At 40.2% G+C, this 17242-nt stretch overlaps 2 protein-coding genes across 2 annotated transcripts; both read right to left on the bottom strand.

Annotated features, from left to right (window-relative positions):
* Nucleotides 1-1470: 1470 nt before the first annotated feature.
* Nucleotides 1471-6825, bottom strand: LOC133929389 (putative ubiquitin-conjugating enzyme E2 38). Its single transcript, XM_062376126.1, has 8 exons — nucleotides 6653-6825; nucleotides 6422-6539; nucleotides 3753-3887; nucleotides 3206-3652; nucleotides 3067-3130; nucleotides 2736-2875; nucleotides 2324-2635; nucleotides 1471-2084 (listed from the first exon to the last, which is right to left on the bottom strand). Exons 1-8 carry the CDS (start codon nucleotides 6670-6672, stop codon nucleotides 1791-1793), a joined length of 1530 nt encoding a protein of 509 aa, XP_062232110.1. The 5' UTR covers nucleotides 6673-6825; the 3' UTR covers nucleotides 1471-1790.
* A 1681-nt stretch (nucleotides 6826-8506) lies between these two features.
* On the bottom strand, nucleotides 8507-17081 carry LOC133929391 (probable ubiquitin-conjugating enzyme E2 24). Its single transcript, XM_062376127.1, has 10 exons — nucleotides 16451-17081; nucleotides 13838-14665; nucleotides 11597-13008; nucleotides 11260-11382; nucleotides 11024-11167; nucleotides 10747-10953; nucleotides 10573-10636; nucleotides 9796-9935; nucleotides 9391-9702; nucleotides 8507-9125 (listed from the first exon to the last, which is right to left on the bottom strand). Exons 3-10 carry the CDS (start codon nucleotides 12995-12997, stop codon nucleotides 8898-8900), a joined length of 2619 nt encoding a protein of 872 aa, XP_062232111.1. The 5' UTR covers nucleotides 12998-13008; nucleotides 13838-14665; nucleotides 16451-17081; the 3' UTR covers nucleotides 8507-8897.
* Nucleotides 17082-17242: the final 161 nt, after the last annotated feature.

Below are 17242 nucleotides of genomic sequence, written 5' to 3' on the forward strand. Positions count from 1 at the left end.
TAGAGGGATCGGGATCCTCTGCAGTTGCTACTGGCAACTGCAGAGAGGCTACTGTAGTTACAGTAAAGTGCATTTAGGTCTGCTCTGAGCCGTTGATTTCAGAGTGGATGCATCAGATTCGTATGCTACAGTATCTCTACAATAGTGTGCTACAGTACCGAAACGACTTTACGTAGAACCAGATTACTGTTGCTACAGTATATATATAATTAACTAATGCACAGCACTGTAGCATCAGACTCATTTTACTGTGTAAACAGTGATCCTCTGCATTAATGATGTATTAATGCAGAGAATCCGGGTCCGAGGTAGAGGTCTCTACAATTCGACCCGTCGGGTCTCAGGCCTGTTTGTTTCACAGATTTGAGAATCTGCATTATGAATTATGATCGTAAAAGTTATTTTGAGGTAGTTTATATCATAATTTAAATTTATATTGCTACAATCTATTTTCAAAATCTATTCATTTGTTTGTATAATTTGACTGTGAAGCACAATTCAGAATCCAAAATAAATAGACCCTCGATCCGTCCCTCCCTCCCTGTACTATCAAAATTTGATAGCCGTCATTTTACCTTCTTCCTTTGACAGAGTAGCTCTATTTTTCTTCCTTCCCGAGAAAACCTTTTGTCACCCTTTATGTGTTCATCCACACCTCTTACGCTCCACCGGTCTCCAGCATCGCTTCCACCGTCAGATCCACTAGTGTCACTCGCTGTCACGCTAATTTAGCTCCACTGGGCTATCTACGCTCACCCCCGCCCTAACCCAACAGTGTCCCTACAGTCTCACTACTCCACCCCGCACCTACCTCCTCCACCGGGCTAGCCTTCCTCCCCAAGAGCTCCCTCTAAACCCACCAATAAAGACTATTTGATACAACTTCTGTTGATAGATTCTGAAAAATTTCACATGAGCTATGCTGAACAGCATAATTCTACATACAGATTATCAGTAAACAGATTCTAAAAATAAACTGCACAATTAAAAAAATAGAATTTGCTTTTTAAAAGATTCTCTAGGAAACAGACCGTGCAAAAGCACAAGCTACACTAAATAAGACCGAGGAATCCTACCGGAAATCGAACGCCAACCATCAAACCTCGTCGGCTACTTCAATTCTACGTCCCCTAAATCGTTACGCACCTAAAGATTAGGAACCATGCATAGGAATGGAGCATTTTCATGGTTTCTACTACTTGAGATAATTTGCCTTTGCATAATTAGGAAAGCGTAAGCTACGTAAAACTACACATACGTTGCTTACCGTTAAACTATCAGAAAACTACATCTTCTAAATAAATTTTAATAATAAAATTGTAATTGATCCTTCAATCTGACAGAGCAGGCCCACATGTCAGCCTCATAGATAGCCCGTAATAGCAAGCACACGATGCAAGCATACACTGCTGACTGTGCACTATGCAGGTAGCCTGAGCCTGAGATCCCAAGAACGATTAAGGCAGGGGATAACCTGACAAATCTCATTAGATAATATAAATTTATATGGAGACATCAATCACTTATAGACATAAGCAGCCGGACGAGGGCCCCGATGGTAAATACACTTATGGGCTATAGCTATGTAAAAATATTGTCCCTACATGCATGCATATCTCACTTGTGTTTCACCGGAAGAGCTAGACAAGGATATTTACATAGACTACCTACAGAAAACGGTTAGATGCTCAGGCACAATTTCTTGCAGCCCCTCTATCGAACTGAAGATAGGGGTAGTAGCTCGAATAGCTTGAATGGCAAGATTATTACTCTCACATGCCGACTCTGCCTTACAGCCTCAATGTGGTGTCCGCTGTCGCTGTAGAAGACCCAGATCTCGCATTCTGGGTAAGGAATTCGTCACAATTTGCACCCTTCACGGTGAATGCCATCAGAAGTTCCTCGAATAGTCTCTTCAGTGACTGCTTAAAACTCACTGAGCAGCTCTTGTCACCCTCGTCGACATCCTGAACTCCATCTTTAGCAAGACATCCAACTTGGGCACCGTCCAGGTAGGCTCGGCAAGCGACAAGGATGTTGCGCCCATACTTGCGGAAATGGCCAGCAACAAAATCCTCAAAATTCTGCAGAAGGTACATCCACATTAAATTTGCAGGTATCAAGGTTCTATATGAAAGCATAGCCGGCTAAATAAAAATGGTTTCACCACAAAAGTTACTACATATTTAATCGTATATCATGTGGAGTCCCATAATCCCATGGCAGTTGCCAACTTGTTATGGTTACGTTGGTTCCCTAAAGCTTCAGTATGATAACCGGAACAAGTACTCTTCCAATAGCTAGGATAAGCACAGAAGCATACCTTCGGTGTATTTCGAAGTGAATACAGCATCGTCCTGCAGGATAGCAGGAAAGTATCTTCATTATATGTCAGGGATTTTTTCTCCCCATGAGGTGTGTTAGCATGCATAGCATAACCAGGCTCATTGAAATAAGGTTTGGCATTCAAAACCAAAGCCTGAATGGAGACCAGGACCTGCAGCATGGTTGAATTGGATGGATTCCACTTCTCACATCCACTGCCAGACCAGGTGTTTAAGAGGCTAAGGCACACTTTCCCACAAGCATACAAGTTTGGATTAAGCCGCAACCCACCAGCACGGTAGTTCACCAGCTGTAAAGAATTAAATAACCACCACATGATCCTTCAAAGATGATTAAAGAAAGATGAAAAATCATTGATAGAGCTAAACTGCTAAAATAGGAAATCTTACTGGAGGTACACTTGGATACTGAGGGGGAAAGTAAATGTCAAAGAAGAAGAGTCCATCATGGTAAGGAGTGCCAGCTGGTCCCATAATGACAGCTCTAAGCAGGTCTATTCTATCCTCATATGCCCTCGCAAATATAGTATCTACTCAAAAAATATAATCATTAAAGACTCTTATATTTATAGTGCTTTCTACAAACAGTAATGATAAGTAAATATCACCAAGACAAAAAAACATTCAAAATGATTTCATCTTATTTGTCAAGATGATAAAAAAAAACTAGCACTGCATCAACGTTCATAAAATTAGAGTATAAGATGAAAGAGCTGCCTACCTGGCAAATCTTTCTCTAGGACTTTCCACTCATGCTGAATACGTTTCGCCCAGTCTTTTGATGGCTGTTTAAAGGATACCTTTAAGTATTGGACTACACTAAGACGACAAAGGATAGAGGGAAAGCTAAAAACTGGTACCTTTTTCACCACCTGGAGCTTTCTTGACTCTGGCTTTGAATAAAAATGATCACTGTAATCATCAACAGTATCGAACTGCTTAAATGCCTTGTATTTTTCATCAATTTTCTCATCCATGATCTTTGTGGGTTTGGTCTTATTTGCAATCTCAATAGAAGTCTTCTGCAGCCATGGTAAAGAAGGCTCCACACCAGGTGGAATATCCAAGTCATCAAACTTGGCAGACAAACTATAGTTATACTCACTTTCGATAAATGAAGCATCATAACCGTCGTCATCATACTCATCTTCATCATAAGCATAGTCGTCTTCAAATCCCTCATAAGGGTAGTCATCAGAATAGTTGTAAACTGGGCCATCTTGATATATGCTGTGGTCAAACAACCATGGATCTGTGGTTTTTAAAGTATATTTGCTTGGTCCAGCAATGTCATGAAACAAACTACTCTGGATTTGTTTCCATAGAAAAGAATCTGTCAGAGGTTGACATGGTAATATGGTATACAGGCAAGTAATATGAAAAAGGGAAAGAAATGTGGTAATTCACCTTGGCATGCTTTGGCCAATCCATCGGATACACAACAGCTTTCTTATTCTTGTCAACTGATGCTTTCTCACCAATAATCACAACCCCTTCAGGGTCATCATCAGCATCAATTTCAATCACTTCATGAGGAACAACCTATTGTTTCAGCAGGCACAAAAATTCAAACACATCAATGCATAGCACAATAGAGTTATATTACAGAAATGTGATATGTAAATAGTCAATCTTATAGTGGAAGTCCAATGTACTACCAATGCCTATACAGAAGATAATACATACAAAAAAAAATTCAGAAGAAGATGCATCGATCAGAATAGTTTCCAGAATTTCAACTTTGGTTCCGCGATTAACACTCTTACTATACAATATAAATGTAGTATGCAAGGTGTTCAGAAACTGTATAGTTGCCATCCCCAAGATGCTTCAAAAAGAGCGATATATCAAAATAGTAGCATTTAGAAGAATTTTGTCATTCACCATGTACATTAATGGACAGAACATCAATGCAATGTGCAAACATAATGAAAATAGTTTTTAGTATTTAAACAAAGAGGAGATAACATAAAGGGAAAAAATCCAGCAGCTCTTAACTATACATAAGATATGCACTTGACAATGCCGCTGTCATCAATGATCAATTTTTTCCTATAAAAACCTCACCATATGTCTATTACCAGACGTCTATTCATTAGCATACAACGTAAAGGCAGGCACAGCATGAAAATGAACACAAAAGGAGACTTCTGTATAAATCCAATCCCTATGTAGGGAATTGGATTCGGAGACTAAACGGTTTGGCAATGCAAAGCCTATGGAAAACTAAGGTTCCTCTCACAAATTTTTTTTCTCTGACAAGTGAACAGAAACAAATGTGGAGAAATGGAAAAAAAGGAGAACTGGTAGGAGTAGCTTAATTTTGTGATGTGTGCACAATGCAAATCAACTCTATTTCTTTAAGTGAAAAAAAATTTGATGCCACTTCAAAATAGCTTTTTCCATATGACAATACAAAATAAGTTTATTCAGAAGGGCAAGGATAACTTGAGCATCATTACTGTATGCTCATATTTGGAAAGTTGGGCAATTTTGCAGAAAGGAAGAAACTGAAAGGTGCTGCGTGATGAGTCAAAGAAGGTGAAGCAGGTGGCCTAGGATGTTTACAACAAGACATGGATGGACTTTGGTGCTGGGGAGAATTGTTGTGTGAAAAAGCAAATGGCGCTGGAGTGTTCTGTAGTTTTTGTTGTAGTGTTTCTTAACCTGGAGTCAGGTTTAGTTCAAAAACAGGAAATAGATGGTTTTGTTTAGTAGTTTCATATGTTCAGTCTGCAAACGGTGAGCGGCTGTAAGCGGTTGGCGGGTAGCCACATCTTTTGTTTTTGTTTTTTTCTGAAATGGTCGATACCTACTTGTAATGCTTGTTTATCGGGTTTTAATATGAAAATCGGGTGGGGTACTTTCCCTCCTGTTTCTTAAAAAAAACTTGAGCATCATTAAAAATTTGAAGTGTTTGCGATGTTTTACTAAGGAGCTATGTTTTTGTAATGTCATAGAGCTAAAAGATTATTTTGGAGCAGCATTTCTCCGAATGAACTCTTTTGCAGTGATATGTTTCTAAACATCCTTTAGCAGTGCCCAGTGGCAAGTTATGCATATGAGTGGATGAGCTGTCAGTTGGCTGGTCAAACCAGGAATATGTCATCCAGAATATAAACCATGAGTTGGGGTTTGCGGACTATCGGGAATAAGATGGCAATTGTGGGTAAACAAATCCAGCACCTATCTGATTGAAGGATAACCAAGACTGTCATAAGTTCACAAAAAGATCAAGGACTTGTGTGTATGTTAAGCCCATATGTAATTCTGCTTTCTCATCCTGATTGTCATCTAAGAGTTCTATTCCCATGATTAGTACAGGAAGTTGGTAAGTTTTGTGCTATACTCTGTAATGCTAGCATCCCCAGCTCACCCTTTGAATTCCCGATGGTTGTGCAATTGTACATTGAACAATTTTCTTCCTTCAAATAAAGCCAGGTACAGGCTCTTGGTTTGAAACTACCATACGTGTAACATAAGAGGACGCCCAGCAATGCATGAAAACAGTACAAAACTATACCTCCTAACCACCAGTTCAAACTCAGCCGATGACTCGTCAAAAATCATGAAAGAAAAAAATCAAAGCGTTGAGTAAGCTAATAGAAATATGAGATTCACTTTCCTCCCACTAGCAAAGACTTGTCTCAACCACCATTATCACATGGCATACCCGCATGACAGAGAGCACCTGACAGGTAAAACTACAGTCTTTAAGACCAAAACAGGATACCACAAACAGTCAAATCCTACAAAACTATAGTTTCACCATGCAATTAACCACAGTTCCACAATCAGATAATCACCAGAACACATCAAAACCAACTAATTCTAAACATGATCGCAGTTCATCAACCAGAACAATCCCAAAATATCTAGAGTTACAAACAAGTAGTCTCAATTCTGCAGCCTGGGATCGTCATCTTCAGTCAGCTAGTGAAGATCAGATAACTCAACCGTTTATACAACTATGACCAGGTGGCAATCACCAAACCGCATCAAGCATCCATACGCACCACAACCCCCAATTCCGAAAACAACAACAAAACCATTCACAGTGAAGAAAGGGGCATCACCTGGCTCCGCTTCCTCTTCTGGTGGCCGGAGGTCCATCCCACGGCCGCGGCGACCGTCGGCGACACCTCAACCACGTCGGGATCCTCGAACGACGAGCTGCCCGCGCAGAGGTAACTCCTGCAGGGGAAACCGGACCGATCAAAACAACATCAGAATTAACGGAAGGGCGAAACGGAACGAAGAGAGCGGCCAAACAGATCGGCGGCCGGGGGGGGGGGGGGGGGACTCACTTGGAGGCGCGGGTCGCCATCCGAGGACGCAGCAATGATATCGCCGTCGATCGCCGGAGGCGGGGGCTGACGTTAGGGTTCCGGCGAGGTGGGGTGGGGGAGGGGTCTGTGTGGATGGGTGCGGTGCAGAGTGGAGACCGAAGAGAGAAATTTACGAGGAAATAAATTTCGAAGTGGAGAAATGCGAAAAGGCACTTTGGATATTGGAATTTATAAACGCTCGGTGAGCTGTCAGAAGTGGGCCCTCTTCCAGCCTGGGCTTTCTGCGTTCTGATCGCACGTGGACTGTTTCAGGGTTTGCCCATGGGAGGCTGGACTGTGGGCCCTGGACCTCTCACGTGCGTGTCTGGTCAGTAAAATATAATCACACATGTCCTAATTGTAATTGTAATATTTTAAGTTGAAGCTAATCATAAGTTACGATTAAATATGATTACAGACGCATCTAATCCCTATGTTAATGTGACGTGCCGGGATACACAATTCATGGGCATATTGTTTTTCACCGCTACGCTCGTCTCACCTCATGTATGATCCATTGTTGATATTTTTCTCATCTGTCTCTTTCAACTTTTAGCTATACGAAAATCAGTAATGATAACAAAGGATATGTTTGACAGAGCTTCTTTAGCTCTAATAATTCTTGAAGTTAGAGCTGTACAGGGTCGCTCATACTTTGAAGCTTTTTTAGAAAATTTCAAGACTTCAACCATTCAAATCGCTTTTAAGTATTCAGATGAAGAAAATAAACACTTTGAGAAGTCGTGAATGCCAATTGAATAGTGATTCTTTTAAAAAAAAATTGCTTCTGCTCTAGCTTTCTTTTCTTCTTTTTTTTTTGGCCCTCGCCTCATTTCCTTTTTCTTAAGATTGTTCAGTTCTTAAGGTAGAGTTGAAAAATCATGAGTACGAAGAGCCGTTTGGTAGGACTGCTAAAAATATGGCTAGATGGAAATAGTAACACAGTTTAGAACGCATTAATTTTACACGAAGCAAATCAATTTCTGTAGGTTTTAGGGAAATATCCCGTATTCCAAACCGGGACTAAATGTTGATATGTTCTTCGCGTGGTTTGACTCATTGTACTTCTAATACACCTTACAAATATCTAACAACATTTCCAGTAAATTTTTCACAGATGGTAAAGATTTAGTTCATAAATTATGCTATCTTTTAACATATTCATTATGAGGATTTGCATCTGACTACTAATGGATTCATATCACATCAATATCCTTTCTTCTAAGCAGACAGAGACAGGTGCCTAAGATGCTGGCCATTTCCACCAGTATGCTCCGTTCGAACCTAAGAGACGGGATAGAGGATTGAGTTCGAATTCAACCATAGGAAAATCAAACCGAAGCTAAAGATACCTTTAACTGGACCAAAATTTTTGTTTTCATCTAAGCGATTTTTTTTTTTAAAAAAGAAAAGGTGTGGAGAGAATATATCCAGTGAAAAGGCACTTTAGGTCTAATTGTCACTTCTGGCTTAGATGCCAAGCTACCTTGAAAAATTCCAGAAAAGAAAAAAAGAGACTCTAATTGTACCTTGTAATTTATCCAGTGTATATATAAGCCTTCAAGTTCAGTTCATTTTATATCAAGATAGTGAAAATGACATAATGAAAAATCAAATGGAAAATGAAAAGAGTAAAAAAGACAAATGCCATTATTAACAACATTTATTTTTTTGCCAACAAATCGTCAGTTTGAATTTAACTGGAGCTACAACACTCCATGGAATAAATAATGAATTTTATAGAATCTTTCATGTTGATTTAGAGCCCAAACCAAAAGCAGACTGCAGTATTGCACACCTAGGAACCTGTTCGTGAGCTTATCGCACTTGATATGTTGCCTTTGTATTTCACACTGTAGCCTTTTATTTCACACTGTAGTACGAGCAAATATATATACATACAGCTGTTCTGTCAACAATACAGACAAAAACCATTTCAAAACACACATTTACATACTTTTTATACCCAAGGACAACACAACCCAAACCCGGCCACTCCAGTTGCCTTCAGCTAGCAACCTTTCAGTTCAGCAATCATGCGTATATACTGTTCCGCATTTACAAGACATACATAAGTAACACATACAACATGCAGCAATTTATTTTGGAATACACGCATAATCATCACCGATAAACGGTCTCATTTTTGTGGCGAATCTACAATACCCATGTCGCAAACTATCATCACTGATGCAGGGAGAAGGCTTGCTCTGCTTGCTCTGGTTCACTGGTCGCTGGTGATCCCAGCCTCGGAGAAGGCAGCGCCAAGTTTCGGCAGAAGCTTGGCAAGCATTATCTTGAAACCGGTTGAACAGTTCTTGCTGCCGTCCTCTGATATGTATGCGTTGTCACGCGCATGTCCGACGAGATCGCCACCAAGATAAGCGTCGCAAGCATCCAGAATGCGTGGGGCACGGCAAGTGAAGTGCTCCTTGACGAACTTCTCAAAATGCTGAATTCAGACAAAGAAACAGATCCATCAAGACATATCTTACTTCTAACATTGAGTGATGCAGCTGAACTCAGGTAAATCAGTATAGATTTACGCCACACACTGTACTAATAGCATTTTTACTTTCTCAGCAGCATACTTTACTTCTCTAGTTAAATAAAACCTCTCAATTCAGTTGAAGCATATAAACTGTTTCAAAATAGATGCATACAAACTAAGAAGTTCTCAGAAATCAGTCCATACAAAAATTTAGCTGATGACGTACCTTTGGTGGCTTATGCAAAACATACATCATGGACTTGCATGACAGCAAGAAAGCATTCTCATTGTATGTGATGGAGTTCTTCTCTCCATCCGCCTTTCCCACAAATTTGTCATAGCCCGCCTCATTGAAATAAGGTTTTTCATTGAGAACAAGGGCCTGAAGGGATAACAACAGTTGAAGAACAGTCGAGTTTTCTGGATTCCACACTTCATTACCAGTTCCTGTCCATGTCTTGAGAAGGCTGAGACATACTTTTCCCGACTCATACAAATTTGGGTTCAGGCGGAGGCCACCAGAGTGATAGTAAACAGACTGAAAAATAAATTTACAGTATTCTTTACTGTTTGAAAAAATAAACTGGAAGATTTATGAAAGAATAATAGAGACTAGAATGGAAGAACTTACAGGTGGTTCATGAGGATAATCAGGAGGAAAGAAAATATCAAAGAAAAAAAGATTGTCATGATAAGGTGTTCCGGCTGCCCCAACAATGCAAGCCCTCAGAAGATCCATCCTTTCCTCATAAACTCTTACATGAATACCATCTGCATAGTTGAAACAAAGCATACATATAGTTGTCATATTAGAAAATATACCCCATAAGTTTTTGAGAAACATACACTTGCTACTACATCTAATAATCAGAATAAATTCCTAAAAAATAATCAGAATAAATTATTGTTTTACTACATCTAATAAGCAGAATAAATGATCACTTAGTACCAGGCGGCAAATATTTTTTTGGCCACCAAGGGCAAGAACCCCTACAAAGAATGCTTGTCCTACCCAACATCATTATGTGTTCCATTGTTCATGTAGCAGTTTAACAGCTTGCTTTACGCTGAACATGCAAAGGCCCATACACACGTGATAAGGTACACCTAACTGATTTCAGTACTCTCCTTCAATGCATATGAACAAGTGTAACCGCTTGAGATGGAATAATTGCATTCTATGCTATCATGTGGAGCGTGAAGCATTTTGACTTCCACCTAGCCTTCAATATCAATGCATGTATGTAAGCACGTAACGTTGTGGTCTATATCCATTATCAATAGTTTTGATTGTCTCTATAAAAGGCTGAGCTAAATAAACAGCTACTGAAGTTTCAGATTTAACAACAGGAAGCAGTTACGGAAAGTGTTCTGATTGAATCAACTACAAAACAACAGAAAAGCACACCTGGTAAATCATTTTGCAGGATTGTCCATTCTTGTTGGACCTTCTTCACCCAAACTCTTGTAACCTAACAGAATAGAAATAACCATCATTACACAGAATTCTGTATACACACCAATAGCTGTCGCTTGAAAAGAAATAAAAAGGTAGTGATAGCTTCAGAAGCTAAAGCATTACATTTTCGTGGTCATTTTCCTTCACAAAGTGATGATCGGAACAGTCAGTCACTACATCGAATCTTTTTGGAATGCCATCTTCTGAAGATAGATTTGGCTTCTCAATCTGTGCCACCAACTCCACTATCTGTTCGGCTTCTGAAAATTCTTCTGCAGATGGCTGCAGTTCTGCCACATTTACAATTTGATATCGAGGATCTACCATAACCTGAAAGAACAACTTCACCTTAGAATTCTGAAAAATTAACTTGGGTTATTTAGCAACAAATGGAACTTACTGAGCTTGAAGATGGAGAACCATGAGTACCAAACAAACTAGCAGCCACATTTGTCAGAAAATCAAAAGCTGTCGTGGGAAAGAGGAAAGCAGTGGCTTTGCACAAGGATCCGGTGCAGTCTTCAGTATACTCCTCCTGAGCATTCTGAATAAAACAAATGTTCATTCATCACTTGGTACATATTAAAAAGGTGAATATGATAATCAGTACACATGGAGGGTATAAAGGGAACTGACGTTTGTATTCCCATGGTGCATTTCCTCCTGTTCAGCCACATCTACTGTTGTATGTTCCTCATTCGTCAATTCTAGTGAACTATCCAAAAGCCTATCTAATCCAATTATTTCAAAATGTTGCACCTGACATTGGACAAGAGAATGATATGTTACCAATAGTTTGTCCATACCGATACTCTCAGAAGTAAAAAAAAAAAAAAAGATTCGAAAATAGAATTGATTAGATTAAGAAAGAAGTGCAGCATGAGAAGGTAAGACTAACCAAACATGACCACCACTTACAAAGTTAGTTTCACAGATATTTTTAAGCTAGTTGTAGGGTTACACATAAGCTTACCTTGGATACCACACCACTAGCCCATTGGACTTCAATTTCATCATCCTTGTACCCAAGAACATTTCCAATGCATGATAAGAAGCCAGAAGCGGTAACCAATGATTCCCTGCTTGCTATTGACCCTTTTGTGAGATCTGTTTCAGACATGCCTATGTTCACAGCTGACCTGATAACGACCTCACCAATGCAGAAGGAGAAATCAGGGTGCTCTACCAATTCATAAGCACTCACAGTTTCCACATTGGGGTCACTTCCATAACTAACAGTGTCACTACCTGCTGCAACAATCCATTTTACATTTACAGTTCGCTCGTGTGCATCCACATCTCTCACTATCCCAGCTCGCTGACACCTACCAGCATCCTCTACTGTCAGTTTCTCAAGGACAAATTGCCCTGGCCAAAATTCATGATCACCAAGGGTACTAACAGGAACCAATGTCTGGGGTTCTAGGCCAAGAGATATACTTCCATTTTGCCAGAGAACATCAACAGTGCTCTTTGTCTTTGCAACAACATATGTTTGAGAACATGATGAACCATAAGCCTGAAAACCCATGTGCATGCGAGAGTCGCACTTTTGGGCCTTACGAAGAACGCAATACTTGCTAGAATTCATCCATAGACATCCATCGTCATCAGCTCTAAGAGCACACCAATCACCCAATTGCCAATTAGCATAAGGGAAGCATGACAACAATGTGAGGTTCTTTGGGTCCTGAAAGTTTGGAGGACTTGATGATTGATCTCCCCAAACATTTGTCACAGAGGCGATCCAGTTCACATGCACCAGCCCAACATCTACATGAGACACAACACCTTCATCTCTACTGGGCCTCCATGATCCACACAGCCATGTTCCTGACTTGGAAACCGAGGGATGGATAATTCTCACACGTTGACCTGGATAGTAAAAATAAGGTGCATCTTCAAAAAGGATAGGAGGAATGGGCTTCAGTACCTCAGAATCCTTTAACAGCATCTCACACTTCGCTCCATCACTGAATACAACACTAACCAAGTCAAATGCTCTGATCACTCGTCCAATCCATGGTCCCATAACCACACAGTCACCGGAAACAAAGGATCTCACTCTTGAAAGCTTCTTGCTGTTTACATCTTTAATTATGTCACCAGAGCTTGTCTCCAAGTCAACAAACATTGCAACACCAACAACACGTCCCAGTTGACTTGAGGGATCAGAAACAGGGCAGACTATGTCCCCATGCAGAAACCCTCTTTCAAAAGTCAGGAAATCATCAATCTTGCCAATGCTCTCGTCCAGGCTTGACAAGATGTTCTGGGCATGGTCACTGTATGTAAATTCACATTCTTCTTGGTCCTCGCTGTCACTGGTCCCACTGTATGACTCACAATCCGAGTCAATTGCAAACAAATCCATGATTCCAAGCCCTGCAACATCACGTCTAGATAATGTGATAAAGAACAAGCAACAATAAGCAAGTTGATGTTTGGAATTTTAAAATACAAAGGCAGCTGGACAAGTATAATTGCAGAAAATAAAGGCAAAACAGGAGGATTAGATACCACAATGAGTGAAAAACAATTTGAAAGAGACTTTTTACGGTGCTTGCAAGGTATTGGGAGGTACCGACACCTAAAGAATACCAACCCTTAATTAACGTAAGGGCAACCTAGGTCTTTTTTTTTTTTTAAAAAAGACAGGATAAATATTAACTGTTTCAAATTGTCAAAACCCTTGGTGTGTCGATAATTGCTCTCTTTATTCTGTAGTTCTGCTATTGGTCATTGGCTTTATTTTCGCTCAATATCATGGTGTGCCGATAATCGCTCTCTTTATTCTGTAGTTCTGCTATTGGTTATTGGCTTTATTGTCTATATGCTTAATTCTTTGTTGTTTCCCTTCAATTCTGCTATGGCAACCATGATTATATCAACCACATGAGGAACGGCAGAAAAACCTTGTGGCCACATTTCCATTATGGCCTTGCAAATTACTCAATAACTATGTAATACGCTAATCTATTCACTACAATTCGTCCTCATCTTTTTTTAAATTTGACATTGACAACTATGATTGAATTAACCACGTGAGCATTGGATAAGCATTTCTCTCTAGCCTTCTATTTCAAATTTTAAGTTGTTACCTGTCACATGACTTAAGTACCTTTAATTATGGATCAATGGACTACAACTAATGAATGATCATCATAGCTCTAATGCACCGTAAAACTCTCATTGAAAGAAATTGACATATTACCTTCCAGAGTACTTGTCGATATTCAGTCTTTCACTGAAAACACAACCACAGGAAAGAGTGATATTTTGGTAGAACTTATGTGCATACAGCCAGCACACTTGAGTGTTAATGCCAAAGGAGAATTACCCTGATATAGCTGCTAATACTCACTGCCGAAGGAGAATTACCCAAAATAGTAAATAAGAAACAGTAGTACTTAATGCCAAAGGAGATTTGCCCAGACCTTAATCTGAAGCTAAAGCTAGTGCCAAAGGAGATTTTCCCACAAAGAAATCTGAAACTAAAGCTAGAGCTAGTGCCAAAGGAGATTTGCCCAGAGAGAGATCTGAAGTAAAAGCTAATGCCAAAGGAGATTTGCCCAGAAGAACTATTGGTAGGTTATTGCCAAAGGAGATTTGCCCAGCAAATCAGCTGTGATGGAGGAAGATTGACCAGGAACGAAACCTTCTGAATCTTCCATCAAAGTAAATGAGAATCTCCTAAGAGAAGATTATTTGGAAGTCTTGTCACTGTAGATAGTTCATCCAACAAGGGAATATGCTCAGGATAGTAGGTCGACAAGATGATGTGCTCCGAACTATATTTGCCAAAGGAGATTTGCCCTAAAACAAGAATTTGCTTATGAAAGTTGGTAATTCCAATAGAGGAAAACCAACTAATAGATGGGTATGCTTTGGATGATCAGAGGACATAAGTGGCCAGGAATAATCCAAAATTACTCATCAAGAAGCAACCAAGATAACAGTTTTTCATCAGAGAGGGCTTCACATATGCTGAGATCACAGAATAGAGTGGTCCTTTCAATCAAATTGCAAAGGTCAGCAGAACCTGCAACCATAGCAGGAAATGATTAGTTCAATTGTTCATCTTACTACAAAAACAACACTATTCAAGCAGATAATACGCTGATAAAGGAAGATGAAAAATTTCTAAAACAATATGGTAGCTGATGTCCTTTACAATTGAAGTTCATTTTTAGGGAAATGGAAGGGAGTTTGTCGGGAATAGGCATGGTTAAAAGTTAAAACAGTTTCTTAATTAAATGCTATAGTTAAAAAACAGTGCAGATCAGAATCAGCTATCTTTTTTTCTCATAATATACAAAATTCGAATAAAATGCTTTTCTAAGTTTCATCACATCACATCACCAGTCTTAGTGATTGAGGAAAATCTTATTCAGTTGCAAGAAACTGATAACTAATGATAACAAAAAATGCTAAATAAGTTCTTTTTAAGGGAAAAGAAGAGATAAAAAATAAAGCACAGTAAAAAATGCAACGACTAGACCTAAAATAATAACCATTTTACAGCTTATGAGAAAAATAAAACCTATAAACATAATAAACAAGACTGAACAATTGCTTGAAATGATTTTTTTTCCACCTTTTTATTCCAGCTTGTGTGACTTCCCATTTTCTTTTCAAGAATGACAGCCACCATTTTTTTCTTTTTCAACGAAAACAAAACAACTAGCAAATTCGCAATACAGCATAGCAGATGGTGCAGATCCATGATACAAAAGAGAGTAAGCAGCCCAGATATAGATCACACATAATAATTCCACGCGACGTTATTCGACTACCTAACAGTCAAGGTATCAGAAGTCAATGCTGCTAAATCATCAGCACTATCTATACTTTGTAAGAAAGCACCAAAATGACTGTAGTCCTAGACACCTTAAAAAATCAGTAAGCCAGTTTAACCTGACACAGAAGTTATTGAGATAAAAAGGAAAACAACGATTAAATTAAACGCCATGTAAGGAAATACAATACAGAAAGATTGTTACTCAAAATGCCAGAAGAAATAGTAAGATTAGAGCTTCGATTGCTATGAACACACATAAACATAAGCATGTAAAATGTCCTTTCTCCAATAGATGTCGAGTACAAAAATAGCATGCCCTTTTTAGACAAAACAAAATTAAAATGCCTAATTGCCAAACTCAAATCAAAACTGGCACAAAGAAACATCTGAAGTCCATGCTTTAATATAACAAAAGTCAATTTGTGTAGTTGGCTCGGAAGATTGGATCCTTCCTAGGAAAAAAATTGATGACAACTACAAATCGCATGGACGTCTGCATCGTAATCACTCATAAACAGCTAAATGACAACCCATCAAATGAGCAAGCCTGACAAACAAATCAAATACAGCCAATTATCATTCCTTGCTAGTTACATCCTCAAAACAAAACAAAAAGGAGCCAAACTAAATATTAGTACCCTGCACCATTATCAAATATGGCAAAATTGTCCAATCCCTCAACTCCAAAGTCAACAAAGAATTCAGAAAGTTTCGTTTTCCATGAACTACAAAGAGCAAACGACATAACACCTGGAGACATGACAGAACTACTTAGAGAAAAAAATCGACATAGCACAAAGAATTAGCCATTGAGCTGCCGTCGCAGGTTCTTAGAAACGAACAAATGGCTGCGGCGGCTGGTGGTCGCCCGAGCAAGAGCGTGGGAGGCGCAGTGGCTGGCGGCGGCACGAAGGGCAGGAGCGTGGGAGGCCCAGGGCGGCGGCGGCACGAAGGGCAGGGTGGCGACGCCATTAACAGAATGCGAAAGGAACCAAATTTGAGGCTGGCTAAAATGGGCATCCATACCTCTGACAATTCGAACCCGCCGCCATGCTTGCTCCGATGATCCCAAGAACCCAAACCCGATCACCGAAGATCAGGAAGCTGCCCTCCTCTCCCCCCACGCCTCAATCCATCCCCGAACCCTTCGATCATGGCCAGCCAGTCCTGAATACGAACTGCTCCAAATCCTCCAAGCGAGAAAGAAGGAAGCAGCAACCAAGACGCACACCACCAACTCCACCACCAAGTCGCACCAAATCACAGCCCGGATCAGTGGAACTGGGAGCCCGCGGGCGCCCTGATATTTCAGGTGGTAGTGAGAACGCAGGGAGAGAGGGCACAGACAGAGCCTGGAGACAGGAAGAGAGCTTCTTGGCTCTTGGCTCTTGCTGACTGCTCGGCGGCTGCTCGATTGGTCGTGGTGCCGGTGCCGGTAATTTCTACGGTGCGCAAAGGCCTCGCCTTTCCGGTGCTGCGCCCAATTCTTTTGGTTTCTTTAATTGGTGGCGCGCCTAATTGCGCTGCGCTAATGGGATTCCGTTCTGCCACTTTACGATCTCGCCTTTTTCTTCATTTTTTTTTCTCTGAGTGCTGTGCTGCGAACTGGAGCTTTGGTTGGGCTCTGGAATTTTCTTTCCACGCCGTCCCCTCGCGTGAAATGATGCGTACCAAACAGTGGCGGTAATCAGCCAGTAACTTGGCCGGTTAATGGAGCAGAAGGGAAGCGATTGCCGATTGTGTTCTTCTTCCCCGTGCCTTGTCAAATCGGTTTTTTCTTGTGGCGGCACGATCGCCCCGGAATTCACACTAGTTGCT

This window comes from Phragmites australis, chromosome 9, assembly GCF_958298935.1.
Source record: "Phragmites australis chromosome 9, lpPhrAust1.1, whole genome shotgun sequence".
Taxonomy (NCBI): domain Eukaryota; kingdom Viridiplantae; phylum Streptophyta; class Magnoliopsida; order Poales; family Poaceae; genus Phragmites; species Phragmites australis.

Excerpts from the sequence above, each read along its gene's own strand:
- LOC133929389 (XM_062376126.1), bottom strand. The coding sequence starts at position 6,672 with ATGGCGACCCGCGCCTCCAA. Across the intron at positions 3,131-3,205 it reads AGCTCCAGGTGGTGAAAAAG|CCATCAAAAGACTGGGCGAA; the intron begins GTACCAGTTTTT and ends TCCTTTAAACAG. Across the intron at positions 2,085-2,323 it reads CACTTCGAAATACACCGAAG|AATTTTGAGGATTTTGTTGC; the intron begins GTATGCTTCTGT and ends TACCTTCTGCAG.
- LOC133929391 (XM_062376127.1), bottom strand. The coding sequence starts at position 12,997 with ATGGATTTGTTTGCAATTGACTCGGATTGTGAGTCATACAGTGGGACC. Across the intron at positions 9,703-9,795 it reads ATTATCCTCATGAACCACCT|TCTGTTTACTATCACTCTGG; the intron begins GTAAGTTCTTCC and ends TTTATTTTTCAG. Across the intron at positions 9,126-9,390 it reads TTTTGCATAAGCCACCAAAG|CATTTTGAGAAGTTCGTCAA; the intron begins GTACGTCATCAG and ends GTCTGAATTCAG.